Source organism: Nothobranchius furzeri, chromosome 7, assembly GCF_043380555.1.
Source record: "Nothobranchius furzeri strain GRZ-AD chromosome 7, NfurGRZ-RIMD1, whole genome shotgun sequence".
In the NCBI taxonomy this organism is placed as follows: Eukaryota; Metazoa; Chordata; class Actinopteri; order Cyprinodontiformes; family Nothobranchiidae; genus Nothobranchius; species Nothobranchius furzeri.
In genome coordinates, this window is record NC_091747.1 from 49,735,952 (window position 1) to 49,757,361 (window position 21,410).

Consider the following 21,410-nt stretch of genomic DNA (forward strand, 5'->3'; position numbering starts at 1 on the left):
GCGACACCACAGCAGGCAGGGACTGAAGGGTTAATAGGATCCTGGTAAACGGAAACAGGAACTAATGGTCTTGGCTAATAGAAATGCTAATTAATGACCTTTGAATAGCATTAATGGGATTTTCCACCCAGTTTGAAGCGTGCTTCTGTGCAATTAATGATAATTATGCTTAACTAGTTAGAGAGCTTCCTGAACAACCTCGACTGATTAGCTAAAAGCTAGTTCTACTTAAAGGTGAGCACACAGGTGAGCTAGTGGGTTTATCTCTGCACGTAGAGATTAAACCCACTGATAATAGCTTTACACCCACTAGCAATAGCCCTAAAGGGCTGCATCTATACTCATAGAATCTAGGATTATAGTATGCAACTAAAGTTTTGAAGTCAGCCAAGACCGATTTGCAATACCTACTTTTCCCAGTCACTCGTCATTGATTAGTGCAGGTTTATGCTAGGAATCATCACTTTTAAAGCTTTTCAAACATTTTAAGGTTTGCATTCTGTTGAAACCAGCCCAGATCAGCATCAGCAGGTCAGAGCAGTATAAGAATCAGAAATGGGCATCGGCCCTTAAAAACCTAAAGCCGTGCATTTCTACTCCTGTTGCTTAGGAAGTGCTACATTTTGCTGCCAAGTTCAAAATAACAATCAATTAAGGTTTCATTAAATACATTGCATCAGTCGTTTTCAGATGGCAGGAATATGCCACAAGTCTTGGCTGCACTCACACTAGTTGGGTGTAAAAGCTATTTCACCAAACATAGGCTGTTCAGGAAACACTACAATTCGTGTGAAACTAATTAGCTATAACCTTTACACATAAACACCCCTCAGAACAGCTAAAAGATCCCTTTAACACACGACTATTTAATCAATTTCCCTCTAGGATTAATAACGTATTTTTGAACTGAATTGACTGAAACTATTCCACAGTTTAATCTACATGTTGGTGCTTTAGGAACAGATTTGTAGATTTTTGGGAGTTGGAGAAAATAATGTTAAAAGTGCAGCAATAATAACCTCGCCCCAACCAAACTCTTCCATACATCAGCCTGTCTGTGGAGAACCGACTAGGCGTGGCCTTCCAGATTATCGCATACAGTGGAACATGCTCTCAAAGTCCCCCTTTCCTTTCCTCCTCTTTCACATCCCTCTTCCTCTTTCTTTTCGTGTGTGTGTGTGTGTGTGTGTGTGTGTGTGTGTGTGTGTGTGTGTGTGTGTGTGTGTGTGTGTGTGTGTGTGTGTGTGTGTGTGTGTGTGTGTGTGTGTGTGTGTGTGCGCGCGCGCGCGCGTCTACGGCCAGCCCACAGCTGGAAAAGTCATCACTGCAGGAATCGTGATCATCCTCCTCCTCCTCGTGCTGCTCGAGTGGCTCCCTGCCAACCCTGCAGCAGCTCTGGTCGCTGCCCTTCACCGCCCGGTCAGAAACCCTCTCTCTCCAGGCTCTTACTGTAAACATGTGCAGCTGAAAACATGGACGTGCTCTGTATTGTTTGTGCTCGTGAAGTGAACCTCTAAGGCATTTTACATTCGATGCCCGAATATCAGACAAAGCCATCTCAGACTGCCCGTAATAAGGGATTGTTTAGTGTGCCGGCTTAAGGAAGAGGGCGTCACTCAGATGATGTATAACTCGACCCACTAGTGACCCTCGCCTCCTCCGTTCCCTCTAGCAATCACCAACTCAGGAGTGGTGACATCATGTACCGGACTGCTTGGGCTGAACTTCACTTCCCCTGGCTCTTTTATTTTCCCGCTCTTACTCGGATCGTCCTTCATCCCAAAACCCGCTCCTTGTGTCTCGAGCCTCAGCTTTGAAACATTCACATGAGACAGCAACGTGTGCAACAAGCCGGCTGTTCTAGTTCGACTTCACACAAGATGGAGAAAATAAAAATAAAAAGCACGAGACGGTTGTGAGCAGAAATGAGAATTAATATTAATTGGTCACTTTGTTTTGTTTTGATTAGCAAAAGTTTGAAACACAGACGTGAGCTGAAACCTAGAATGGTGGGCATGAACGTGCTGTAGACACCTCCGTCGTGTGTGTGTGGTGTGATTAGAGAAAAAAAATCACATTTTACAAAAAACAAAAACAAAAAAAGATTATATATTATCAACAGAAAGAAATCTAAATGAAACTAATAGATATCATCGTGAAATACATGACCTAATGTGGATAATTTAAAATGTGACCAAGAGGTCTGTAGTCGCACTCTCGGGGGTCCATTGTCCTTCAGCCCCCTCCTTCATGTCTCTCCCAAACCTCCTCTTGGAATGCTCACAAGGTGTCCGTTAAAGTCCTGATGATGCTTCAGGCTTGGAGCTGAAATGTTAGTGTGGCGTAATAAGTATCTGTTATAAATGGAAGCCGTCGACGTGGAAGTGTGTGTGCAGGTGTGTGTGTGTAGGGGGGAGTCGGATCAGGAGGCGGCCAGGGCCTTGATCAGGTAGAGTTTGTCTCCCTGCTCGCTGGTAAAGATGGGAGCTTTTTTGTAGTGTTCCACAAGCTCTTCCATAGAGTTGAATTTGCGCTGTCCGATGCAGTAAAGGTCTTCCTTCAGCTGCACCTTGAAGTGCTTGTTCTTGCTCTGCGCCTTCAGGGAGATGGAGAAGTCGTTTGGCTGTGGAGGAGGAGGAAATAGTCACGGTTAGTGCTGCGGGCCTTCATCCCGCCCAGATTTTAGAATATTGCTCACTTCTGGAGACTAAACTCACGAGCATCTTGTGAGGTTTTATTAAGTCAGGTGGCAGAACAAAAGGAAAACACACAGGTGACATGCTTCACCTGCTCTGAGGGAAGGAGTAAAGTGAATTTTTCCTTTCTGGTAAATCTCCAAGCTTCCTAAAGCTAAAATTGTAATTTTTGCAAACTTACTCCCAGCTTGAACAGCTATGCTTCCATAGCTCTTCTCCGCTTTTGGAGCAGCACTGTATGTTTTGAGTGTGTGAGTGGCTCAGATTACCACGTCTACCTTGTGATTTCGAGAAGAGTTTAGCTGAGTAACCATTATGACCGGGTGAGGTACCGGCTTTCGTTACTTACTGATGACTCGCTGTCTCGGATGAGGAAGTCTCCCTCGGTGCCTCGCTGATTTAGGGCCACCTCCGCCTGATGGCGAGTCACCTTTCCGTAGTACCACTCTTTCCCCGCAAAGCGCCCGCTTCCTGAAGGTGAGATGTAGTCGCAGTCGGGTGTTGGAGGCCCGGCCAGTGCTGCTGTGGACTTCTGGGAGCCAGAGTCCAGCACAGTGACGTAGTTCTTAGGCACCAAGCCTAGCTGTCCGTCCATTTTGCAGCACTTCCACCACTCCGGGTCGTTCTCGGGCTTCTCTACCACCTCCATCACATCGCCCCTCTCAAAGTTCAGTTCCTCGTCGTTGCTAGAGCTGAAAGGGTAAAGCGCCTGCACCGTGTGCAGCACCCGATTTCCGTTGGCCGTGCTGCTCACCACAGCGGCTAGCTTCTCCGTCAGCGATCCGGCCAGGTCTCCGAGCCCGCCCCCTCCCCCCGCCGTCCCATCCACGTCCTCCGTCACATAGTTGGAAGGGAACCAACCAGAGCGTCCGTTGTAGCTGCCGCGCCACCAGCCGTCGCTGCACTTCTCCATCACCACCACCCGCGTGCCCTTCACCAGCGTTAGCTCGTCCTCGCGCTCTGCTGTGTAGCTGAACTTGACCAGAGCAGGTAGGTTAAGGTCATACAGCCTTTCGCCGTTATCTGTGCTCATGTCTGTTTCTACGTTGGAGGCGGCGTCCCTCATTCCTCCCTTTCTGCTCTTCACCTTTCCAATTCCTGCAAAAAAAAAGGAGAGATCAGGAAGTTAAGGTTTGCAGACGGATCACTGCTAACATGATATCCTGAACAAGGTGGAACAAATAGATTTTAGGGTAAATTAAAAGTCATTAGTTTAAGTTTCAATACAAAAAGCCACATTTGTTGATTGTTTTTGAATGAAAGTACCACAGAGTAATAATTAGGGTAAAGACTAGAGCTATGCTAAAATCCAAAGAGGGACTAAAGACCTCAGTGTTTAACCCCCCCCCCCCCCCACACACACACACACACACTTCAAATCCAAATACATTCTTGGGGATTAGGCCTAGATGCTGAGGAAACCAAAAGGCTGTGCTGGCACTGAGAAATAAAGACGGAGTGGGTTGAAAGCTTGTTTTGACTTGGACCAACAAATCCAGAGAAAACAAAACAAAAAAAAAGTTGCGTGGTTCTCTTTGTGTGCTTTAAGCCAGCAGTAAAAACAGTTCCTCTGAAGAAAAAGCTTCAGTCACATTTGGCTGTTGCTAATCTCACCGCGCTAATCGCCCTGGCTGCTCCCCCGGCACCTGAGGCTCTGTCTGCGCCGCGGCCTGGTTTCAGACACCCCTGGGCTGCTGCCAAAGCTGTACACGGTTCATTCTCCTGCTGACTCCAACACTGACCTCCCACTTTAGCTCCTAAACCTCAAGCACCACACTAAGATGAGCATTTGGCTTCAGGAGAACACGGAGAGGGCAAAAACTCATCATTTCTAATCTCCAATCTTAATTCGGTTTCCAAGCAACCACAAAGCTTTAGATCAACAGTAATGTCTTCATCAGCCACCATGACATTGTCTGAGGCCTTAATGAACGGACTCAACCCAACGCTTGTTCCGGGCGGCGCTGCCCTAAAGCCAAGCTCTTGTGGTCGACCGGACGAGAATCCCTACTCGGTATGCTGTTAGCTGGTTGAAACATGTAGCTAGCAGAAAATGAAAGATCACTTGGTTCCACTTTTTTCAGAGGCCTTAAAAGCAGCTCAGTCTAGATGTAATCACTACAGCGTACAGTCTCAGCGATGGCGTAAAAAGATGAAAAGATTCAAGCTAACCAGACACAGTGAACAGATTTAAACCGAGACCCTATTTTTGATTACGTTTGCAAGGCCATTGCTTGCACAATCAAAAGACAGCTGGGTGAAATTATACAGCGAGGCAGGGTGGAGCGCTGGGAGGACGCTCCTGTGTCTATCTGAGCCTCGCCACAGATAGACTGTTACTGAAAGGTGCCTCTGACTCAAGGAGAGCAGACAAATTTCACGGTAGAGCTCGGAGTCCGACGTCAAATTGCTTCCAGGTAGACCCTGTTATTAGTCACACCACGGTGCTTAACTACAGACTCCAGACAGGGTGTTAAGAGCTGATGTCTGTAGGCGGAGGTTAGGGATTGCACACATGCTAGTTATGCATCTTCACAGATGCACCAACTGCATGACACAGATATGGGTTTAAAACGTTCAGTGATGGTCAGGTCTCCATCCACCTGTTTTATCTCTCTGTGTAGGTAAAACTCTTATCAGTGAGCCTTCAGACACTGCTTTGGCTACATGAATGCTTTGCATTAAAAAAAAAAAGCAGTGCCACATTTGACTAGATTTGTGACGAGGTAAGATTTGCCTGTACAGCTACGGGGAGATGGTGAGCAGATGTGGACAGCTACTTCTCTGAAGGCCGTCGTGGGCAAATCAGGAGTCGGTTGCTTGAGTTGGAGCTTCTTTTTACAGTTTGGGATCTTTTTCACATCAAAAGCAGAATAGAAATGCCTTTCCAGAGGAGCACACGCGTGTGTGTGTGTGTGTGTGTTAACAAATGATTTTACAACATTCATGGGGAGAGTCTGAACATTTTAGTACAAAAAAATGTTTTATTAGATTAAAAACTTACAAATAATGGGAAAACAGTTAGACAGGTGCTGCATTAAACGCAGCAATGGCACAGTTTGCATCCTGCACCTGATGACATTCCAACACTGGCGACCAGGTGAACTTTGCTCTAGAAGGACACATGAGGTGTGGTGCTTTCAGCTTACCCTAAAAACCACAAGCATGGCTGCTGCAAGCAGATAAACGCTGACGGCAGAAATGACCAAATGCCGCTCTGTGGAAACTTCTCTCGTAAAACGTCACGCTTTTCCCTGCGTATTTCCTGAGAGATGGACACGTGGGAGGGAAATGATACGATGGGGGTAAATTACTGCCGACAATGACGAGGAGCATGTGTGAAACTCCTTTTCTTGTTTATGGATGATGTGCAACAACATGAGAAGAAGAAAGTCAGGGATTTGTTTTTAACTCCGGCCTGCCTACGCTAGCTGGCTGTCCATTGTCTGTCAGGACCCTTCCGACCCCACGGCTTCCCTCCATTCCACGGCTCTTCCTTTGTGGAGGACAACACCCTGCGTCAGCCTGTCTGACCGAGCCTTAACATCCCTTTTGCTTTGACACAGGCATTTTTCCTTGCCAGTACAAAACGGCCGACCAGCTATTCTGAAATCAGTTGCCGCCACAACCTACACTGCAACAGTTTGCTGCAATCCTCGTGTGGCAACGCTCATCTTCTGGTTTCTCGGGAAGCTGTGCATGTCGATAAACCAGTCGAGACTCATGACGGACAACAGAAACAGCAGCCCGGGGTCAGATTGTTTAGTGTGGGACGTACACATTAAATGAAATGACAGCATGTTCAGCCTAAGACACTGTGGCTCAATCAAAGGAGAGGCAACACACACACACTCACACACACACGAGGAGTGAGTTGGTGTATTCGTGGTTGGGGCTGCCTCTAAAGACCACAGCTTCCATCCAGCAGTAAACATGGCTGACAGAAACACAGGAAACGAGCCGCTCTTTCAACTCCAGTTGGCTGAGACCTCAAACGCAGGCAGCCATCGAAGTCGGTGATGGATCAGACTCCCGGAGAGGCTTCTAAGGCCTTTCGTTCACTTTGGTTCTGAACGGAGCAGACGAACGTTCAGAGGCAGCAGAAGGCTTAAGGCAGATGTCTCACCTGTTAGAGCGAACACGACAATTTAAACACGGCTGCCAACTGTCTCACAAACACACACACACACACTTGACTGTCTTCACACTCCACACCTCCTAAAGTGCTCTGCATCGACTCTTATCTCTCTGTCTGAGGTGTGACCTTCAGAGGTCATGACCAAGATGTGGGTTTGTGGCTGTAGAGGTGGAAGAAAGTTCATCATCATCGAACCATTTCAGGTTTTCCTCATTTCATGCATCCCTGGTTTTAGAGGGGCCATAATTAAAGAACACAGTTAACAGACAGCCATTGATTTCCAATGAACAGCCACATAAAATTTAAAGGTGTCTCTAGTAGGAATGGATGCCTCATAAGTCGTTCCCACAGGAAACAAATATACCAGTGCACCAAATCCAGAAACTAGAAGTGAGCCACATCACCGCTGAGCTTCAGACGGCAGGTTTTGGGTCTTACTTCCTGATATTTGGACATCTCGCTGCAGATTAGATAACAGCAATGCGACTCCTACTGACCCCAGCCTGGAGGATTTTCTGCTGTGTGGCTGAGTTGCTAATGCTAACAGTTAGCTTCCAGTGGTCGAGACACTCTCTGCTGATTCCTGGACGCTGAACAAACAACAGCCTTGCCCCTCTAAGTCAAGATGGGTGAGTCCATGAATGTAAAGACCGTGTGACGCAGATCTGTCAGGCTTTTCTAATCATTGAGCTTCACCGTCTATTTTCTACCAGAAGCTAATGCAGGAGACCATTTTCATGTTCAGCCTGCATGAAAAACCCCAAGTGACAGATTATAATCTGGAATATTCATGTTAAAATCGTTTCAGTGATCCAAGCTTTTAGAATGTTTGTATTCTCAATGAACGTAAACCGATTCAATCTGGTTAAATGAATAACAGTCTTGGACGGTTGCTCATCAGGTTAACAGGCAGACACGTATTATATGGAAGCCTATACTCTTCTTTAACAGCATGTTTACAGCTCTGGCTACCGTTCAACAAGCCCAGACCACTACTCACTTCCTCTGATGGAGACAGGAAAACAAACCGTAGACGACAACTTTACAGCAGAAACGTTTTAGACTAAAGTGACAACCTTCAATTTCCCTCTGGGATTAATAAAGTATTTTATAATTGAATTGAGTTGCTGCGGGCGTCCGACTGTAACCATGCAGTTTGAGTTGCTTTAGTCACACGGGTCCGAGTGGACAGGAGAGGAATAAGCAGGAGGGAGTGAATGAGATAAGCAGCCACAAAGTCCAACAGACAACCCGTTAAGCCATGATTCAAACTTCCTTTTAAACTTCACACTTCCTCTCTGGCTTGTACTTCTCCCTGGCTCGGAGAGAAATGTGGCTCAAATTAGAGTTTCCGCTCGCTGGGGAGGCTGAGAAACAGGAAAAACGGAGGGAGGGGATACGAGAGAGAAAGACAGAGGAACCAGCCGCTCTTCGTTTACACAAGCCAAATGTTTGTTAGCTCCTCTCCATCTTCTTCACTTCCCTTCTGAGGGTGAGCGAGCCGGTCCGGGGCCAGCAGCCAGGAGATAGCACTCAGCGGCTACAAGGTGAGATTACAGCGAGGAGTGTGAGAGAGTGTGTCAGTGTGACGGAGAAGTATCCAGTAAAGACATTCCTCTGATAACCAGAAGAGCTGCAGATGATACAAACCCAGGCCCCATCAATCATCTGGAACCCCGCGTCCTCCTGCTAGCACAATGACTACAGTGTCCCACATGAGAACCCTTCAGCTGTAGCTCATGACCGGTGGCGGGGTGTGTGTGATGTGTGAGAGAGGGGGGAGACCCTCTGAGAAACCGTGAGCCTGCCTTGAGGGTAGCATAAAAGAAAACAGCCACACGTCTTCAGATATGCCTGAAAAGAGAAGTTGGTTCCTCAAACAGGACGGTGTGGGATTAAAAAAGGAAGATAAAAGCTGGAAAACAAGAGAAAATCGTCGGATTTCAGTGTGTGATTAAAAGAGAAGAGTTCAGAGGCAATTACAGGCTTGGGCTCAGCAGAAGGCTTTTCCACCCAGCCGCTCTGTTCAGACACCCTCGTTAGTCTAAACACACAGCTGTCCCCCTCTGCTCAGATTTGGACACTTTCCTTTGATTAACTAGAGGCTGCAATTAATTTTTAACCAAAGTCTGAAAGAAAGAAAAAGTTGAGAGAACAGCTCAAAGTTCAGAGAGGAGACTTTCAGAGGGTTGGAAATCAACAAGAGAGTCAAAAAAGCTTCAACAAGCAAAGAAAAGGTAAAAACTCACGAAAGAAATGTTTGATTAGGTTAGCCATGTCCATGTTGGGCTGGCCGTCGCTCCCCCTCTCCTCTCTTTCACAGCCCCTGCTCTCTTCCCACTGCAGCTGTGGAGCTATTCCATGTGAACACCCAAAGAGCTGGGCGGGCCACGAAGAGGAACCGCCCCCTTTGACCATGTGGACAGGGGTTAGCCAATAAGGGCGCGGGATAAAGAGGCCTCCAGTCCAGCTCTGGAGGACTACAGTGGCCTCATGGAGAGGAGAAGGAGGAGGAGGGGGAGTCGAGGCTTAGAGAAAGAAAGGACAGAAATGAGAGTGGTGGGATTTTAAAAAGGAAAAACACACTTTTAAACTAATAATTACTGAATGTACAAGGAGAATGAGCCCAAAGACGCTGAATCATTTGGTTGTGTGTGGACGCAGCAGCGACAGTGACTCAGTGGGTGCTTGGTGTCACATAACAGCTGTTTGTAGAGACGCTCATAACTTTATAACAAACCCAGGAAACATGAGAGTCCTCAAACTCAGAAACGCTCACGCCAAACCCTCAGGCTAAGACATCCCTTCACAACCAACAAACACAGCAGTACATCATCTTTTCCTCCTACACACACACTCGAGTGTGATCTCACACACTTCCAAGACTGTCTGAGGTTCCAAACCAGGGACGGATGTTACAAACACAAAATCTAATCGTAATCATAAATAATGACTATTTTGCTTCCAGAATGTTCTTTAAAATTAACCATATTTTTATATCTGAAGCTGTGGTTCCCACAGCTGGGGTCGGGACCCCACTTTGGGTCAGAAAACAACAAGTGATGGTCACCAGATGAACTCCAGAAATTACATGAGATTTTAAAACTCAGACCATTTTGTACCATAACAAAAAAATAGTCATAAAATATTCAAATAATGCCGTCTTTGCTGTTGCCGTTTGTGTCGTCATTAAGCATCTGTTTAATAAAGTTAGCAGCTAAATTTGTAGCAGTGACAGTAACAGTGGAGGGCTAAAATCTCAGGTTGAAATGTTTGTAACCACTAAGCTAAAGGCTAGTCTGAGCACAACTAAAGTGTAAAATAGCTTTAGCATTTTGGCTAATACCATCAAATATGAGTGTAGGAGCCAGGGAGGGTCCATGTTGATCTAAATGTGTCTTAAAACATAAAAAATATATCAGTTTCCTGCTATAACTTGATGTTGATTGAACATACGGACACAGCAAAAACAAATGAGTAATTAGCATAGCCTCAGTTTCTAGTAGCATATGTTGCTAATTGATGATCAAAAAGGTTTATAAAACAGTAAATAAATGTTTTGGATTAGAGTCGTTTTAAAACTGCAGCGTCACATGTTGGTCTTTGTTAGGTTTAAACTAGCCATTAGCTCATCAATCCTAAAGATGTAAACTGTCAGAGGCTGTTCAGGAAGCTACCAACTGTTCTTCCACTTGTGAAAAGCCAAACTTTCCTTTCATGACGAATTTGTATGCTACTGTTTTATTAAATATCGTGTGTGTGTGTTTTTGCCTGGCGCCGGTATTCAGCACGACTCGCCCCAGGGCAGCTGTGGCTACATCGTAGCTCATCCCCACCAGGGTGTGAATGTGTGTGTGAATGGGTGAATGACTGTGTTGTGAAGCGCCTTGGGGAGTTGCAGAACCTAAGAAGGCGCTACACAAATACAGACCATTTTACCATTAGCACTGACTTGTTTTATTTAGAGCGTGCATCAAGTAAAACGTGTGTTTGTGTTAGGCAGCAACAGCGTGATGAATGGATGCAGACACACTTCTGGATCTGGTTCAACACAACCTCCCACACACACAAATACACATGACGCATAATTAGTCAAGGAAACCTGCACACCTCAGGGCACAGCGAGTTATACAAACTTCAAGTGCAGCAGTTCCTAACTGGTTCAAGCTGCAACAAACAGGAAAAGCCTCAGTAAAGGCACTGAGCTGCAACTACGAGAGAAAGTTCATCCTGTTCTCGTGCGCAGAAACTGCTTTAGTACTGAGCTCCTAAATGTGCACAAAAATATGAAAGGAAATGGGACGATGTAGTTCACATGTCCTGTGTGCAGCCAGATCTGCAGTACTTGTTATTAATATGAACCATGAGGATCTAGAGCAGCCACACTTTGACATTTTTAGGCATCTCATAAGAAGTGATAAAAACACAGTAAGGTGGTATTTAATGCCACAACAACATGAAGCCCTGCATTCTGCAGAGGGAGGTCCAACACTGAATTTATCCATAAACTGAGTTAAATGCTCCAGGCGGAGAAACGTTCGGGTGTTCAGTTTTCTAAACCATCAGTTCAGTTTATTTAGCCAGCTAAAGCAGCTTTTGTTTTGAATTTGTTTTAGTTTTGTTGATTTTCTTCTGCTAAATGTCCTTGCAGCACTTCTGTTGCAATTCCCTGGTTGGGACTCAGAAGTCCCAGTGCTCACCTCACATGGACTCAGCTTCAGCGGGCTACATAAACAAAGTACAAAAGTAAAAAAACGTTTAACAGTTTACCAATGAAGGGTTGAAAACATAAAACTGGAAAGAAGAAAACAGATTACTGCTGACGCGAAGAATCAAACCGGGAAAAGGAAAGGTTTGTTAAATTTAAAAGAGGCACATGTAATGACAACTTTATTGTCATTGCCCCAGCGTCCAGAAGCATGCGAACAGCATGCACGAACCCACCAAATCTTTACAAAAGGATGGCTGCTTACAGTAACAATGTGTAGTTTTAACCATTCATCTCTGGGAATATTCATCACAAAGTTTTTGTAATTGATTGAAATGATGCCCAGTTGTTGAAAAATGTTGGCGGTTTCATTACATATAACTATAAAAATCTGGTCTACAAGACACGGGTGCGGGTCTAATGGTGCTTACACAGGTCGGCACGGGCCCATACGGTACTGGACGGCACTGGAATTTGGTTTCACACACAGGTCCCATTTGCATTTTCGGTGCCGAGGCGACTCCTTTTCTCGGACCTACTCCCCAGCGGTCAGAGTGGAAGCGAGGCGACACTACGGACTGATTGGCTGGCTTAAATAAAGCCTACCGCCTTCGATCTGCAAGAAGAACGAGCCAGCGGGGGGTTCCCGCGTGCGCGGCTCATTTTCATACTGGATGCTGTTGAGTAAACTTCTGTCTGTAGCACGGAGCTGCCGATCCGGAGCTGCCATTAAGTGTGGGAACGGGAGAAAAGAAAGGGGAGAAATCAGTGTGTGTTTGTGTGTGTGTGTGTGGCACAAGATTATGAGGACACACACAGCTAATTAATAAAATAATGTGGTTCAAAGTCTTCAAAAGCAACGCAGCTCATGTCCGTCTTTTGTTTACCTATGGAGCGGACTTTCCTGCGCATATTAAGCGCCGCCCACAGGCTCGGGGATTTCAGCATTCTTGAGAAGTCCCTGGGATTTATTTGTGAAGACTACACCGCCCGTACCAGCCCAAACTCACGCCATCCAGCCCGACCAAACCCCGACCGTGCCGACGCTAAGGTGTAAGCGCCATAAGTCTCTGGGCGACGTCATATTGGATGCCATGTTTTCTTCTATGGAAGCCCGTGAGGACAAAATGCATTTACTGATTTGTAACAAATGGTTACAAAACTTTCCCCATTCATAAACATTTTAGAGCTTCAATCGTTGCCAGTGATGAAAGGGGATCTGATGTTCTTGTTGTTTTGCTGGAGGATGTGCTCCCAGCCATTTCTGACCCTAATGGGCATCTGTTGGTGAGGGCTTACTTGAACAAAAAAGTAATGCTTGCTTGCAATCATTTAGGTAAGTACTGCCCTCTATCACCAGGGAAAACACACACCGTCACTTTAAGACACGTCCTGTGCTGGCCATTACTTCAAGTCTTTACAGAACACAAGATTTTTTACAGGCAGCATTTGTCCCGAACGCAACCTCCTGACGTGATGTGATGATCATCTTAATGAGATGGGCCACAAAATAAAATTGCGCCTAAGTCACTCATGTGGCTAGCACCGGGCCGGGTGCGAGTGCATCAGGAAGCCATCAACCACAGAGCCCGGAAACCTTGTGCTGCGCGAGGAGGAAGTCCTACTTTAAGCCTAATAAAGTCATGCTTACTTAAAACAAACGCCACCTGTAAGAGATTGCATGGAAGTTTAGCCTGAGACAAAGATTTAATATTCAATTATTTGTCTTTAAATAGGTGACTAATCTCTAAACAACAATAATGTATATAATAATAACAGGTGGGCTAGTAGATGTGTGTGGCAGGAGAGTGTTACACCCCCCCCCCCCCCACTGTGTGTAAAACACGCCAAACTCAAAGCGGTGACATCAGAGGCAGACCTGATGCCAGACTATCTGAATGTGCTCCAGACTGGATGCCAGTGGTTAAAGTGAGTTTCACAAATTACAATGAAAATCTGTCATCGACGAGAGTTAAGCAAAGACAAACGGTAACCCTGGCTTGTGTGAAGACACTTGGCTGGGCGAGGCTTTTGGCAGACCCGAAAGAAAAGATGAAACCTCTTGAATTGTTTTACAAGCGCTACAGTCGCGTGTCGTCGCAGATGCTTAGAACATCTGAAAGGCTTCCTTACCTGTGCTGAACTGATGAATCTAAAAACTCAAACCCTCACATCAGAGAGGAGCAGCACAGATAGGAGAGTTTCAGTCTGAGAGCAAGAAAGTAGCCGTTTGGTTTTCAGCCAATCAGGTAACAGAGTGGTGACGTGTACTGTGGTTACTGCCACGTGTGTACAGGTGGCAGTTATGCGGTCAAAAGCAGACAGCGCTGCTCCAGATGACACATAAAAGAAATGCTTCTGAAATAAAGTCAAACAGACGTACCCCACCGAAGCTGTAGAAGTATTTAGTTGTCTGAAATATGACATCAGCCGTTAAAAAAAACAAGGAGTGTTTTTGTTTTTACCGAGCGTGTCTTTCAGGTTCTTGACTATAGAGGCTTTCCTTGCGCTGTTTTTCCTCTCCACGTAGTTGGACGGTACAAAACCCGTTTTGTTGGTGGCGTTGCGGACTCTCCACCAGGACTTGGAGTCGTCCAGCAGCCAGAGGCGCTCATTCTTCTTGATGTCCAGCTCCTGCTCCTGCTGGGCCATGTAGTCAAACTTGGCGATGACAATCACCTCGTCCGTCATCTTGCACTAAATAAACTGATGAAGAGAAGGGAGGCGTTAGAGAAACCGCTCTTATGTGGAGCAGAAGGTGCAACTGCTTTATTTGCTCCAGAAACAAACAGATGAGAGTACATTTAGAAACAACCTGGAGACGAGGAGCCGTACCTGCTCTGCATCAAAGCTGAAAACGTTGCAGGCTCTGATGCTTCTGTTGACCTAGAACACCAGAAGCGACAAGAACATTACAAACCGGCTCAAAGATCTCCTGATTATACTCAGAAGTTATCGTATCCATCTGTTTTAACTCAGCTGCTGTCACTGAAGGGGTAAACAGAATTATCCAAACTCCGTCTGAATCCTGCAGACATCTCCAGTTTACTTTCGTCGGACAGAATTTCCCTCCACCAATTGTGTCGCTGAAATAACGGATAAACTGCTTTTCCCTTCACTCTTCCACACCAACTGCTGTCATAATTCCTTGGAATTCACACATGGGATGATTTCATTTGACAGCGGTCCAATGATTGTCTTGGGTTGTTGAAACAAAAGCCAAGAGGATGGCAATGATTACAGTAATGGGTGGGAGTGAACTTAGAGCCAGGGAGGCGGCAGCATCCACTGGAAACCTGCAAAGCCTTCAATGGGATTCTGGATGTTTCTAATTTAAAGTTATTAAAACACATTTTATCTTATTAGCTTATTGAACAGCCTTAATTTGGAGAAATAGGGTTATTGTTGAGTAAGATGGATCTACTAATGCCTAGACCAGGGGTCTACATAATAATGGCTGTAGTTGCACCACCAAAATAAAAAAATGAAAAAAAAAGAACAAATCTACAAAACATGAATCAGAATCTGAATAAATCACTATAATCACTTAAGAAATGCAAAGAAAACATGTAATCTGCACATTTTCATATAATTCTAACTTTTACTTTTAAAAGACGTTGACAATACTTTAAATAATGTAGGCCACGCTGTTAAATTTAGCTCTTCCCTACAAATGTTCCTCATGCATGCAGCTGAGCTCTGAACATGCCCCGAGCGTTTAAATCTATTACTGTGGAAGTTTATTTACTATAAACAATGAACACATTCACAACAACTAGTCTTGTGACTCATCAGCCACCAACACAGCAGAAGCTAGGCATCACTTAGCTTAGCTTAGCGCTGCAGAGCCTTCAGGTCAGCACTGAGGTGGTTGCTTAGCTGCTCTGATGTCATGGGAGAGGATGAAGTTTCACCTCCTCCCCCCCCCCCCCCCCCCCCCCCCCCCCAACAGACTTCAGGGAGCAGACACTGACTTCATTGATAGAGAGCTCTTGGTTTTTATTTGGAGCAGCAGCAGCGTCTGGGTTTCAGTCACAGCTGGCCTTGAGATGGGAGCAGAACCTGATCTTGGGCAGACATGAGCAGACTAGCACCAAGCTAGCTTTCAGCATGACTGACCAAGGCCAAGAGGAACTTCAAAGATTTAAATGTGATTTTCTAACCAGTGCCACAAATAAAGGAAGCACAGAGAGCTTTGGCTGCTGTAAAGACTTAAGAAACATCCGCTGAACTCCTCTCATTAAATCAAACAAACAAGCGGGGGGGGGGGGGGGGGGGGGGGCTTAATGTACCAAATAACATTTGGGTGTACACTGTGGTTTAATCTTATGGCATGCTATTGCCTGCTTCTTTTCCATCAATAACAACATTAGTGAAGACTTGAGACGTGCGAGGGAGCGGCGCACAAAAACAAAGAGCTGATTTACTCTCCTCCAGTGTCTCGTTCACTCAAGACAAAAGCAAACGATCCCTCCACTCCCCGAGCTGGACTAAAATGCCGCCTGCCAAGGAGGCTGATGAGAGTACATGTGCCTCATCTCCATTTACAACATCCCTCCCTTACTGCAGGTTTTCCACTTAACACTCTTCCAACTATTTTAGGTTGGAATCATTTTTGTAGGGGGTTTCCTTTCCTGGCAATCTCTCTTTCTTCAGCCTGATTTCTACACCTTAATCACGTTTTTTGCCTGTCACCACTTATCTGTATCTGAAGATGGCTGAACACAAACACCACATTAAAGCCACAATGACTTACGACAGTGGAGATGTGAGAGAGGATCCCAACTTTTGGTGACAGATGCTCTGAGCTAATCACACAGCTGCAGACTGAGCCATGGCCGAAGAATAAATACCAGGACAGACGGGTCAAATGGTTCAATTTACACATGAACTATGAATCACTATCTACCAGTCAAGAGTTAACAGGTTGGTCAAATCCCTCCAAAACCAGCAGGAGGTCATCCTTACTGCTTTTGCAACCGTTTGTTTTGATTTCCGACACATAGTTATCTTCCTCTTTAGGTAAACAAACCATGCAAACATTTAAAGGCTGCAGAAAACATAAAAGAATCATCACCAATGCAAAATGAATAAGTGCAATATTATTACTGTGAATGAATTACTTGAGTGCAATATGTTATAATTTAAGAAGAAAGAGATGCCACAAACAGTCTTCAGCATTAATGTTTTAATCCTTTAAAGATGTTTTCCTTCATCCAGACCAGTTGGGCTCCAGAGTCAGTCACAGCCGTTTAAATTAATTCTTTAGATTTTCAACAAATACATAAATATATTTATTCATTCATGTGTTGCATTGTTGCAAAAGTATATTTACCGTTGATTATGAAATTATAATCGTGCATCTAAAAGCCTCTGAGCAAAACAAAACAGACTGCTGAACCACCTAAACCCTAGAGGTACATTTAAGATTACGTGGTGCTGCGGCGGCTAAAGAACAACGACAATGGAGCAGCTGGGTGTCAGCTTCTGTTAAAAGCACCACTAAGGATGCTGAACTTTGTAAATGTTGAATTATCGGAGTATCGCTTTGCTTCTGCTGTCAAAATCTGTTAATTAACTGGAAAATTTTAAATATCAGACTAAAACATTAAGTAACATCGGTACGTTTGTTAACAATTGAGCTCCAAAAGCTAACAAAGTTACATCAAATCATGTTTTGACATTTTTAAATGTCTAATCAACCCTGGGTAGTTATGTCCTTCTGAGATTTTCCATTAGAGCACGTGTAACGACTAACATTTAGCCTCTTGTTTGACTGTTAACCAATAACCCACATGTGCATGCTGATGGTGTAAAGGAGATGCACAGTGCAGCTCTACAGTTACTATAAAATAACAGCGACATGACTTCACCACATCCTGCTGTCTACAGCTGCTGCAGATAGGGACAAGAACAGGTCTGGTGAAAGAGCACACCTAGTGGTGGGTGAGGGGATTTAACTCGACTAGGATGCTGGTGGGCGTTTGCCACAGATGCAGAAATGATCTGATATCAGACAGATACAGGCTGAAAAATAATTTCTCCACACGGTGGGAATAAATGGTGTCCCGCAGGAATGCCGAGGCACTGAGACGGCAGCAGCATGAGCTCACAGAGGCGGACAGAGTAACCTAATCCCTGTGACAGCCTGCTAAAATCACAGGGCTCTGCTGCCTTCTGGAATGTGCTCTGTGTTCTAGCTGCTAACTCAGCCCCTCTGACACTGCAGCACTTCCTCCTACTTCCACTAAAATTGGTGTTTTTAGCCACAAGGAATCGGCACGCATGTCCGAAGAGAACCGGAGAGCGTGTGTTCCCTTCCACATGGAGGCATGTCAGCTGGGAGCCCCGTGAGACAGGAGTCTCATCCCTGCTGTCCGAGATTCTCTCAAAAAAAAACCGCAGCGCTGCAGCGAAGGGTCGTGGGAGACTTGGCAGGCCAGCTGTGAGACAGGATGTGTGGACACAAGGGTGACCGGATGATGGGAAAGTGATGCTATCTGACAGAGGAGTTCTGATAAGGTATCTCTGCACCGACGCGTGTAATGCTGCTAGTTAAAAGCTTCAGGACTAGTTTAAACTTCAACACCACCACGCTGAGTGGAGCTGCTCCTCATTAGAGGAGCGCACTAATTCAGGATCATATTAATGTTTCATTAGGGGCCCTCTGGTGTTTGAACTCAACATACAGAACACACTCATGACTGTGTGAAAGCGGTTGGTTATCCACCCCTCGGGATCACCCTCCGCAGCTGGGAAAGGCCCAAAATAGCTTGTGGTTCACGTCCTTTGAGAGCTGCCAGAAATGTACTCTCATAGCAGCAAGCAACAGCACAAGTTTCAAGCTTCCTTCCACTTCACATCAAAGGGCTCGCCCATCCTGCACTGCAAACACATCGATGCACAGAAATGCTTCTATCTGGAAGATGCTACTTCGATTTTTACCCAGAAAGCACAAAGCTGTGGAGCTGCATTTAACCAGAGATTATCTGCTGGTCAAATCTGTGACATCAATTTAAAGGGTTTGAATTTCAGTGGCACATTCAGCAGTGTGGAACGCCACAGGAATGCTCAGAAACATTCCGGTATGAACCAACTTCTGTCCTGGAGAAAGCACTCGGCTCACCCACTCCCATCCGGCTCAAGTCTACAAACCTCAGCTGATGCTGAAGCATCTCTTACTGAAAGTAGGCTTAAAGGTGACATAGGAGATGCTTTTTTACTTTTTGAAAATTCACAAGTCACAGGTTCTTTCTTAAGGCATCTCCTTGGCCACGCCCCCAGAACACAGGAACGTGCAATGCTCGGTTTTGAGGGTTTATTTTACATTTTCAAACCATTTTTGGACCTTTTCTGCCATTAATCCTAAAGTGATGCATACATAACCGTACCAATCTCAGGGTTTCAGTGAAGCCTTGCTTTTATTTAGCTAAGACAAAAGAAATCGAGCACGGAGACGGTGGGTTTTTGAAAGGTCCGAAACATTTCAGACACCAAGTCAACAAGGTGAATTTAGGCTAGAAGTGGAAAACAAGTCGTTTCTTGTAGGAGAAGCTGCTTCTTCAGCAAAATATTAGAAATTTTATGGATCTACTTAGCAGAAAAATAGTAAATATTACAGTTTTTTTTAAAAACTGCTGAAAAGTTTAAGAAAATGTTGAGTCAACTACTACATTTGAGCTGCAAGATTAGACATCAAATGAAAAAGCTTATTTCAAACCATAACATGGGTGAGGAGAAGAAAATAAAATACAACTCACGTCGTTGCATATGGCTTTAAAATATCACGTCCTTCGAAGGAATCTTAGTACAAGAATAAAGCTCGCCATTAATAGTGTCAAGTTGTTTCCTCTCCTATGTATAGAAATCACTAAGAAGTGGTAGCACAGCGAGAGATTTCCTGGCCCGGGTTCTCTTCTCCGACATTCTAATAATGCATTTCTAGTGAAATGTGATGGTGAAAAAAGTGATCAGAAGTCAGCTGAGGAACATTACCAAATAAAAACCAGTCGGGAGTGCTTTCACTTCCTTGTTAGAAGTTTACTCATCAGTAGAGTCCAAATTCCCCCGTCTGATCTGACCAACACGGAGACTCGTTATGACCTGGAGACAAGATGATATGGCAAAGAGTTCAATCATGCATGACCAAGTCAGCTTTCTGGTGTCTCATCTGCATGTCAGCTTAAACGATTAATTCCAACTCTTCAGGAACAACTTGCATACGTTCTCATAGTTATGCTCATCCATAGATGCTGCAGCTTGTGTTATAACACTAATGAGTGTAGAGAAAAACTGAATCACAACTCTCCTGGTGCTCAAAATGAAACAATCTGCTTCCTTTAGCTCTCAAACAATAAACACTGAGGTCCTCTATCGCTGGTGTAGACTCCACCACTGAGCTTAAACACACCAACACCTTGACACATCCATTAGTAGAATGGGTGTGCATTGGTAAGAATATAGTAATATGATAAATATCACAATACAGGGGAGACGATATGATGTATTGTGATTTTGAGGCCTGAATTTAACTCATTTCAGACGCTTAATAGACACACCAAGTGTTACTGCGAGATCTCGTTCATCCCAAATAAGCAGAAAGAAAAAAAATGTAATACTAAAAAGGAGATGAAAAAAAATAAAGCGCAAATTGCAGGTTAATTTTTTTTTCTAATTTAAATAAAATGCTGTCCAAAAAATACTATTTGAAATGTTTATCGTGGATATTTAATTTTAAAATACATAACGGCAGTTTTCTGGTAAAAAGTGTCCTTTCTCCGCAAAGCTTCTAAAAAGGCTCTTTTTTCTAAATGTGAACCTCTGACGTAACCAAAGGGAGTTAGAAGCTCGGCGCTGCCTCAGCTCAGTGTGGAGTGTGGCTAGTTTTAGGGTTGAGAGGTCATGTGGTCCTATGTGTGTTTACTAGTTTTGGATTGTGTTCATGTTGATAAACTATAGTTTGTGAAGGCTGTACCAACTCCAGCCTGTCCGGACATCGAGTCCCCGGGTTTCCAGATAAGAGAAACAACGCCTCTATCTCCGTGCCTGAGGAAGTTTTGTGCAGCTGAAAAGACGGACTTCTGTAGCCCGCATCGGGCGGTACTGGGACAGGGAGGTCAGCGCTGGGCTCCGGAGACCCGAGGCGGGGTTTATAAAATGAAATGTGGATTTCTGGAGCTCAGATCACCATCAGAACCAGGTCAGAACCGACCACCAGAAGAGACGCGCAGCTCAGCGGGCAAGTCAAGCTGGTTTCTGGGTCGGATCCAGCTCACAGAAGCCCACGAGCTCTAGAACCGGATGACAGGCGTGTCTCTCTCAGCTCAGCGGGCCAGTCGAGCTGGTTTTGGGGTCAAAACCAGATCAGAACCGCTCGGACCTCCAGGAAGGGTCCATGTGCAGCTTTTAAAACTATCAGCTCGACTGGCTTGCTGGTATCTGGGTCGGGTCCAGCACACAGAAGCCCGCATGAGCTCCAGAACCGGATGACAGGCATAGGGCTGGGCGATATGACGATTTTAGACCGTTTTACGATCTACACATCTAACGGTCTGTCATTTTTGAGAGACCGTTTTATCACGATTCACAGCTCTGCTGTTGAATTTCTGCCTCTGAATGAAAATGGAACTTACCTCAGGCGAATGACACGCCTTTGTTTGACCCTTAACCAATCAGAGTGAGTCATAGTAATGCATTAGTGCCCCGCTTGTTTTCACTTGTGTGTGAACAAACATGGCTTCGGCCGCGGCTGAGCGACAACGAGGTTTTCGTTCCGAAGAGGAACGCAGGGTTTCCTTAGCGCGCGGCGCTAACAACTTAGTGACGTGAAATGTCTCGGAGAAAGCGTAAAAACACGTTGGACGCTTCT

The 21,410-nt window shown here is 45.1% G+C and overlaps 1 protein-coding gene across 4 annotated transcripts in view; it reads right to left on the bottom strand.

Annotated features, from left to right (window-relative positions):
• Positions 1-2,215: 2,215 nt before the first annotated feature.
• The window catches only part of nck1b (NCK adaptor protein 1b), a 35,819-nt gene continuing 16,624 nt past the window's right edge, over positions 2,216-21,410 (bottom strand). Inside the window, exons 1-5 of one of the 4 annotated variants that reach the window (XM_070553168.1) lie at positions 19,538-19,617; positions 14,378-14,428; positions 14,008-14,248; positions 3,046-3,794; positions 2,216-2,623 (exon numbers count right to left, since the gene is read on the bottom strand). In XM_070553168.1, coding sequence (XP_070409269.1) covers positions 2,423-2,623; positions 3,046-3,794; positions 14,008-14,233 — 1,176 coding nt within the window. In that variant the 5' untranslated portion in view covers positions 14,234-14,248; positions 14,378-14,428; positions 19,538-19,617 and the 3' untranslated portion in view covers positions 2,216-2,422. Of the gene's footprint in view, positions 2,624-3,045; positions 3,795-9,083; positions 9,278-14,007; positions 14,249-14,377; positions 14,429-19,302; positions 19,323-19,537; positions 19,618-21,410 lie in introns of those variants that run through there. The other 3 variants (XM_070553170.1, XM_015955111.3, XM_015955114.3) reach the window with 3 other exon arrangements.